General features: G+C 38.1%; 1 protein-coding gene across 1 annotated transcript in view; it reads left to right on the forward strand.

The window, feature by feature from the left end:
* The window catches only part of LOC148840174 (heparan sulfate glucosamine 3-O-sulfotransferase 5), an 88,802-nt gene extending 83,767 nt beyond the window's left edge, over nucleotides 1–5,035 (forward strand). The window contains exons 2-3 of the mRNA XM_088905913.1: nucleotides 1,409–1,550; nucleotides 2,517–5,035. Coding sequence (XP_088762039.1) covers nucleotides 1,444–1,550; nucleotides 2,517–3,447 — 1,038 coding nt within the window. The 5' untranslated portion in view covers nucleotides 1,409–1,443 and the 3' untranslated portion in view covers nucleotides 3,448–5,035. The remainder of the gene's footprint in view (nucleotides 1–1,408; nucleotides 1,551–2,516) is intronic.
* Nucleotides 5,036–9,256: the final 4,221 nt, after the last annotated feature.

The following is a 9,256-nucleotide window of genomic DNA, read 5'->3' on the forward strand; positions in this document are numbered from 1 at the left end:
CAGTGTGTTTATTCACAAGCCTGCATTTGATATGTACAGTATTTTCCTTGCCTTTGTGTCAGAGGGCATAAAAAAACAGAAAATCATGGTTGTTGCTAATAATCTATCTCTCATTGATGTAATTATTACGATTTAATGGTTAAGATGCATTTAGCTGTAGTTCCTATAAAATTCAAACATATAAAGAATTAAAAACCGTGCTGTGGTGTGGTAATATTGATCGTAGTCTTAAAACATGTTCTTAATTGTGTTCTTCTAACAACATGAAGACTGATCTCAATAACACAATGCCACGACTGTACCTAAGTCCATTGTTACTGCTGATTCCTGTAGTTAATGACATCTAGTCATGGTAGGAGTCCAAAGGAGACTTAAATTCAAATGTCAGTAGCAGGATATTTGGAAATGCAAAATTGTCAAGTTGAGTCTGAGCCGTATTTGTGGCTCATAACTGCGGTGAAATTACCCAATAGAGATACACAGTGCAACGTGTCACACTGTTACTGTACCATGGAAACCATTAAACTAGCTATCTCTTGAGGTAAATCAGTAGAATCTTGGTCACATGATATAGCATTGGGCAGGTGACACAGGCTTTGATTAATTATTTAATGACTTACAGTAGCTTTAATGGTTCTATGCTACTGTATGTACCTCCAGACCTTTCTGTCTTTTTCTGAATCTCTTGAGGCTCTTCTGTACGTCAGGTCAGGATGCTTATTAACAGCACATTCTAAAGCTTTATCTTCATGGCAAGTAGACCATGCTGGGAAAGTCATATTTTCATAACCTTTTGCTTACTCTTTATGCAGAAAAATGGTCTCAGAATCTCTGCATATGGTATGTGTGCATTCCAGCATAATTGGGTCTTTGCATGTGGTAATTTCATTAGAACCTTACTCTCTCTGATTCTCATGATATTTATTTCTGTTATCTGCGTAGACTGTTATTATTGTTGTTGTGGTTGTGTATGTGAGATTTAGGATTTATCTACTCTTACTCCCAGCTTTTGTTTTCAGATTCCTGGAGTCATCCAGCACTCCATAAAAATGCCTCGATGAGTCTATTTGTCATGGCGCTTGCAGAGTTAGATCACACAGTGTTATTTGCACAATATAGTAGTCCGGCTTGATCTGATGTAGAAAAAAAAATTAACATTATACATTATGGATTTATGGCCTGAAAAAAGATACTGTCGGGACTCACGTGGGACAAGATGTCCCATATTTCACTGGATTAGATGTAGGAGCTTGCTAAAACCATCTCAGCTAATGGCAATGCTGCACTTTAAAAGATTTTGTGAGTGTGGCTTAATCACTTGTAGCAATTGATTGAGTGTCTGTTAATAAACATGAACCTGTCTTTTTCCACTTGGTGATTAGTGGTTTATGTGCTCTGATCTCTACAGGCTGAAGACGTAGTACTGAAGATTGATGGAGGGCCATGCTATTCAAACAGCAGGCGTTGCTGAGACAGAAGCTGTTAGTGCTGGGGAGCCTTGCTATTGGAAGTCTCTTGTATCTAGTTGCCAGAGTTGGGAGCTTGGATAGGTTTGTATCATGACTAAATGTATAACCGTTTCTTTTTTTTAATGTTTGGTCTTAAGACAGCATGGTCTAAACTGACAACATGATGCGACAATACAAGTAAAGCACAAAAAAACTTTGTTCATTTTTTTAATTAACGGGTTCACGGGTTTACAACTTACTCAGGAGTATAAAAACACACTTTATGTGTATGATGACAAGCGGCATCCAAAAGGCTTTGCTGCTTTGATATCAAAACTCAGCATGCCCTATTAATTAAGTCTAGTTCTCAGAAAACCAGTGGTGAACCCATTACTGATCAAAATTAACCAGACAAGACACAAACTTCCAGGGATCAGGTGCTTAAGAGCTCCAGCGACTCTTTTCTAGACTTCACTATACCACTCTTGTGAATGCCTAGATGCTCAGGGAAAAGGATTCCAACAGAATTACCAGTCTCTTTTGGGTGAATGTTTCTGGAGAGGAGAGTGTCTAAAATTAAGCTTAAACTCATTGGCCTACCATGGCGCTGTGCAATGGTGAGAGCCAGCCTTCCCTAACACAGCATCCACCGGTCTTAGAATTGGGTATGGAGCACATTCTTCCTTGCACAAAAGTTTGATGACTACACGTTGTTCAAGCTTTGAAAAGCCCAGCCTTTAATGACTACGAAAAGAGCAAAGCAGCATTAGTCATAACGAATGATGCCAATAGGAGCATGAATTTAGGCATGGATTACAAATATTGCATTCACACTCTTCAGTAATGCTCCAGTGGTCAAAACAATAATCTGAGTACATAAATAACAGACCTTTCTAACACCACTTGTTTGTATGTAGCACCACTGATCTGAGCAGCTTCAAAACCCACGTTACTAGGAATTGTTACACTGCTTTTCTGTTTTGCTTGTGTGCTTGTTCTTCAAGACTAAACACCGTTCATAATCTCATTCCGTGGTGAACCAGTTGTACGCTTCTTTCTGTTGAACAGGCTGCAGCCGGTTTGCCCCATAGACAGCAGACTGGCCCCTCAGCTCCCAGAACAGATCCCGCTGCGCACGCTGCAGTACAAGCGCGGTCTCCTGCACGAGCTCCGCAAGGGGAACGCCACGAAGGAGCAGATCCGCCTCCACAACCTGGTGCAGCAGCTCCCCCGGGCCATAATCATCGGAGTACGGAAAGGGGGCACAAGGGCGCTCCTGGAAATGCTGAACCTCCACCCTGCGGTGGTCAAAGCCTCGCAGGAAATCCACTTCTTCGACAACGACCAAAACTACGCCAAGGGCATCGAGTGGTACCGAGGGAAGATGCCCTTTTCCTTCCCCCACCAAATCACGATAGAGAAAAGCCCCGCCTACTTCATCACCGAGGAAGTCCCCGAGCGCATCTTTAAAATGAACTCGTCCGTCAAGCTGCTAATTATCGTGCGGGAACCCACGACGAGAGCCATTTCAGATTACACGCAAGTGCTGGAGGGGAAGGAAAGGAAGAATAAGACGTACTACAAGTTCGAGAAACTTGCCATCGATACTAACACCTGTGACGTGAACACAAAATACAAAGCGGTACGAACCAGCATTTACACCAAACACTTGGAGCGGTGGCTGAAGTACTTTCCTATCGAGCAGTTCCACATTGTGGACGGTGACAAGCTTATAACGGATCCCCTGCCCGAGCTGCAGCTCGTTGAGCGGTTCCTAAATCTCCCTCCGAGAATTAGCCAGTATAACTTATATTTTAATGTTACCCGAGGCTTCTACTGCCTGCGATTTAACATTGTCTTTAACAAGTGCCTGGCCGGTAGCAAGGGGAGAATTCACCCGGACGTGGACCCCTCTGTTGTCACAAAGCTGCGGAAGTTCTTTCACCCCTTCAATCAGAAGTTTTATCAGATCACTGGAAGGACATTCAACTGGCCGTGAAGACCAACGTTTACAACACATGGCGGCGCCTGTGGGCGTTTTTGAAATGCCCTGCTTGAAAAAAAAAATTTAAAAAGCACTTTGAGTCAAATAAAGACTTACAAATTATCACGATGTGACCAAATATAAAATGGGATCAATATTTGTTTATTTGTTGAGTAATTAAATGTGCAGCACACCCATCACCTCCCCCCACTCATCACCCCGTTCTGGCCATCAAACACAATCGCTGTTTGATGTTGTGTGATAGATTACAATGGGACTGCTCTCTAAGCTTTTACACAATGCTATTTTTCAATGGAGTATTGCTTCCATGTCTGAACAATATGTGCTGAGACGTGTGATCTGTTAGTCCTGGTTTTCACAACCCGCAGGTTGTCACCTTAGAAAAAGGAGATATTGATAAAAAAGTGTGTGTGGAACAGTAATAAATGTCATAACTTCAGATGCAGTACAACTTTTTCACACACAGTAAAATGTTTTTGTTGTATTTGTATTTGAATTTGTATCAGTATGTTTTGTCACATTCAGACATTTAAGAAACATACAGTAGCTCTCTATTTTTGTTTTCATCACATGAAAAGAACCATTAAACTGTTTAAACTAAGCATTATCCTGTATTTCAGAATATCTGCACATCCTTAGTCTTGTAGTCAGTAATGAAGGTATTAAGATGAAAAGTTAAAAGTTGACTTTTGAAATCATTATCAGATGTCCAGTTTGTTCCATTTTTTTTCTTCTATGTAACCTTTATAAGGAAAAATCGGCAATCATTTCATTGCAGGAATGACATGAAAAAATATGTTAAACCATGTTTATGTATTTCATTTTTCAGGGAAGTCTGAAATGTCTTCAAGCAATTATTTTGCTTTCTCAAAGTGCTGGACATTTGTGTTATATTAGAAGTGTATGTTTGACTAATAGACTTCAATGCAAATAAGGAACACCCAACATTTTTCAACAGCTATGTATTTCTGCATGTATGAGTCTTTGACCATGCATTATCAGTGCTTAAATGTATATTTTATAGTGGGGACTTACTGAAACTGTACTCTAAATTCTGCAATGTTGACAGTCATGACAGGCTATGATGGAAAACTCCTGACATTTCTTAATTCCTTATTGAAATGCTTTAAATTTTGAATAATCATTGTATTTATATTTAGTTATTTTGCTGTTAGTGCCTAACTGGTACAAAAGAACAATTTGTTGTACTGGAGTTACAACTTATCCCTTGATGCAGGTAGGTAGCTAGATGCTACAGAAATGTTAAAATTATTTTTGAATGCTCAGAAAGATGTATCCCATGCCACTCTATTATAACATAAGTCATCACAAATGTCTGTACTGTGATTAATGCTTTTTTTCTCTTAATATACAACATGGAATGTGTACTTTAACGATGGTAAACAGAAACTGATTTTTATCGATGCTCTGGCTTTAGAAATTGTTATGGAAAAATAACTGCTTTTCTTTCATTAAATTAATGTAGGACACAAAAGTAGGATGCACCTACCTACCATGATTTTAGGTGTGTGTTAACCTGAATAAAGTTTGTTGGAGGAAAGAACCAGTAATATTATAAGAGCAACATTTCTAAATGAGTCATTATTCCATTGAAAAATACTCTGCACAGGTTTTATGTTTTCAGTTTTATCCAAAGAAATATAAACCATCATTTTCTCTCTGCATGCCAGGGGATTTCTGAAGCAACAGCATGTTAAGCCCTAGGGACTGCAAGCATGTGTTAGTAGAACACTATTCTGTCAATATGCACATTAACATTGACTGGGCATGCTAAAAATCACTAGTTTGCCATCATTCTTTTGAGAAAATTTTAAATGATGCACATCTCATACACTTTAAATTCATTTGACTAGTGACATACCTACAGAAAGCCAAATTGTACGGTAGTTTTTTCTTCTTTCTACTTTTCAGCATGTAATTAACCACTACCTTTCCTTAACTCCTAAATATAATCCTTCTTTGTCTTCATTTACATATATTCTTCTTTTTCAGGTGTTTCTAAATTACTGTGTAAGGCCATTCTTCCGCCTGCTGTGAAATACGCTCCACGTGAAATATGACTATAACACTCATTGTACTGGTAAAAGATTCCTATATTTTTTTGTCCATTTCTGCTGTAAAAAGTTTCTTTTCAGCCTTTGTAAGTGGATAAATATGCATATACAATATGAGACAACTTTCACATAAGTAAATAGACACTGCCTTTTAAATGAGCTCTAGCTCAGTTCATACTATGCAATAAATATGGGCCTGTTCAGTATTTTGTGAATTTACTCCTTTCCTCTGTAGAAATCTCTGTTCTTTTAGCACTGTTAGTTCTGTTGATTTAGATTTTTTTCTTATACAGTATAACATGATAAGTAAAGTGATAAGTCAGTGATTCTTTTGTCACTGGGTATAACATAAATTAGTCTGAACTCTGGTCTCCAAAGGCTTCCTCACATTTGTTCTGTTTTGTGTGTATCTAATATCAGAATTGCAGTAAACATTTTTTCCTTTAATTATGTTTAAACTCACACTGTCAGTTAATCTATTGGCATTCTCTGCAAAACACTGAAATGATAGAGAGTTTGCTACGTTGTTTAAACTTGAAAAAGATAGACATGAAATACTGACATACCATATTTACTTTGTATGTTGTGTACATTTGTATAAAGGATGCTGATTTAAAAGTGTCTGTTTACATATGAGATAATGTTCCGTGTCTTTTGTATTTTCCAAATAATAAACCCCTTATACTAAAGCTTAAATCCTCAAAATCCATATTCGATGTGTTTACTGACAAAAGGTTAAAACTACAACTAAAATACATTATGCTCTCATAAATATGTACAAAAGGCGTATTAATTCAACAAAATCATTTTTCATAATTAGGAGAGACAAATATCCATGTTTTAGCAAGTAATTCATCCACATTGAGAACTACTAATGAGCTGAAATATTTGTTGAAAGATTTTTTTTCTCATTTTGGTTGTAATCTATGTTCTGTATGAATGATTCCAAAGCAGGAATTTGGATCCGGGGGTTGTTTTTGATGGTATTTTGGTTTGTTGTGTTATTAGCCTGTGAACTAATTTGCATAATGATACTTATCAATATGTGAAATAAGATTATTCACCACCATTTTCACCAGAGATTGAAGGTACGGTATGCGTAGCTAAAGCCTTTCACTGTGTACATTCTCAACAATAGAACATTTTTGTACGATCTAAAGCTAAACAATAATCAAACTGCCAGCAGAATGATTCCATTTCAAGGGATTCAGAGGAAAATACTTTTTCTTCTGCTGTCTTACATTGTTCACGGTAACAAATGCATTGGTTTTTTAATTCTAAATTAAGACTTGGAGGTCTTTAATTGATGACACTAGGATTAAACTTGACTTTATGATGCATAATGTTGTCCAAATGATTTTGCATGTGATTTGCACTTTAAACATTAGGTTTCTTTGATCAGCATGATGGAGGCCTTCCTCAGATCTTCTGACCACAGTTAAACTTATCTTTTCTTTAGACTACAAATCCACAAAAAATGATATAGGAAGCTTGAGTACATAGTGCAACATGTCTGTAAATAGTAGCTTAATGCTAAGTAATTATATTTTATAGTACATTATTGTTCAGTACCTTAAATATAATTTAATGTTGGATTAATATGGGAAGGATTCAAAAGTCACCATTTGCAGACTTTTTGTCATTTAATATACAGGACAGAGCCATGCTTCTGAACCTACTTTTAATAAATCACTCTAAATGGGAAACTAATTAACCTGTTTCACACACCACTGGCTTCCATTTTGATATGTATCTTTAATTCATCACAGTTTGTTAATTACAAAAGAAATTGCCAACTTTTGGCCCAGGAGAATGTTACAATTATAAATCAAAATGGAACACTGTAAGATAAGAATACAGAGGAACAAAGGAGAAAGAGGTCTTACAACTACAGATGCCTCATTCCAGAACAGCAGGCTGGAACTCGTCATTTTTTGTGTATCCAGGCTGAACAAGAGAGATTATTATATCAGCAAATAGATAATACTTTTTCGGGAAACACTGCATTAAATTACATTAAATGTTTTTGACTTAGTTTGCATATCCACTAACATGTACCCACATTTCATGTATTTACTGTATTTGTATGTATATACATACATAGCAGAGATTAGCAATGATGTAAGGGAAGAACACCTATTGTATTTCTTAGCAGTATTTTTCGTGTTTGTTTATTAAAAAAAACATCCAAATTAAGTAAACAACATTTTGAGAGCCAAATGCTTCTCTCACACACACAACTGTGTATAAAAGAAACATGATAAACAGTCCATTGACTCAACAGAAGCTATCTTCTGAGTACATCTCTGATAAATGCTACATTTTCCATGCTCAGCGCTCTGCCTTCCATCTTGTCTAGGCTGTACCCACACCACTGGGCTAATTAAGTGGTAAATGAAACTGGCTGTGTTCTAAACTGTCTTTTGATTAAATCCAGAATCATAACACAGGGGTCTTTCAGCCTGTCAAAATACATACTGCTCACAGTAATTTAGGGAAATTAGAACTGATTGTGGTGATGTCTGAAGAATGGTACATGGCATACAGATGTGATTTTCAGGTTTGCAGCGTTTATAAACCTGATCTGAAATAACCATGTTGTGGTGCTCAGTACGGCCCTTTGATTAGGCAGGCTATGCTCATATCAAATGAGCAGGGAGTTTCAGGGAGTGAGCACTTGGGATGCAGAGGGGCAGACCATATGTGACAGCACATTTGATTGGTATGAATTAGTATAGTACATCGATAACGTGCTGTGCAGATGTGAAGCATTTGAGTTTTTAGTACAAGTGGTTAGCATAGGTCTAGATGTGAACAGTGCTTCAGATGTTTCTAAAAGACATCGGTCTATAACTGATGTGCTAATTGTCAGTGTGGATGTGCTAAATGAGAACAGTCTAAGTGAAGTCCAAGAACCAGTAATGAGGGAAGTAAGAATTAATGGACACAAAGAGCTTAGCAGATATAGACTGCATCACTATAATCCAAATGCAGCCGAGCTCCACTAATGCCTGAGAGAAGCCAGGTGTATCTCTTGGTCTGGGTGGTTAACAAACTTCCTCAGTATGTTTGGTTGTTTGGGGGGAGAACTAGGAGACTTTTGCACGCCCCAGACTAGGATAAAGGCAGTTTGCAATGGGTATGTAACTGGAAATAACATCAGTGAGTCTCAGGTTTGCTTACTGTTGAAAGGCGATTCAGAACGGATGAATGGAGCTATGGAGGCACTGCAGCAAAATATGCTGACAATTCTCTGGAGAGACACAGATAGTGAGGCTACTGGAGCAGTGATGACCATGTAATTGTGTGGGAAGGATTGCTCCACCATATCAAGACCGAGCTCAGGCAGACTTACAGGCCAGTACTGCGTGAACAACACCATCAAATCAAACCTCTCGCCATGTGACTTTGTAAAGTATGGTGCCAATATTAAGCTCCTGCTTCCAGAACTTCGTCTTCCTAAAGTGGACTCCGTACTGAAGCCATCATTCCAACTTCTTCATGTGTGGAAATTCAGAACAACAACAGGCAAAACGCCATTTTGGATAGACCTATGGCTGTCAGAGTACCCCAACTTGTCTGCCACCTGGCACGCACCCTGTACCTTAGCCTGGCAGTGGGATTGTTGGCACAATGTGCTGTTGCAGGGTACAAGTCACTGTTGCTGAAGTTTGAAACCCAGTGATCCAAGGTAGCTGGAAAAAGAATGAGACGTTGGGGAGAAGATA

The sequence above is a fragment of the Atractosteus spatula genome, chromosome 2 (assembly GCF_055471065.1).
Source record: "Atractosteus spatula isolate fAtrSpa1 chromosome 2, fAtrSpa1.hap1, whole genome shotgun sequence".
Classification (NCBI taxonomy): Eukaryota; Metazoa; Chordata; class Actinopteri; order Semionotiformes; family Lepisosteidae; genus Atractosteus; species Atractosteus spatula.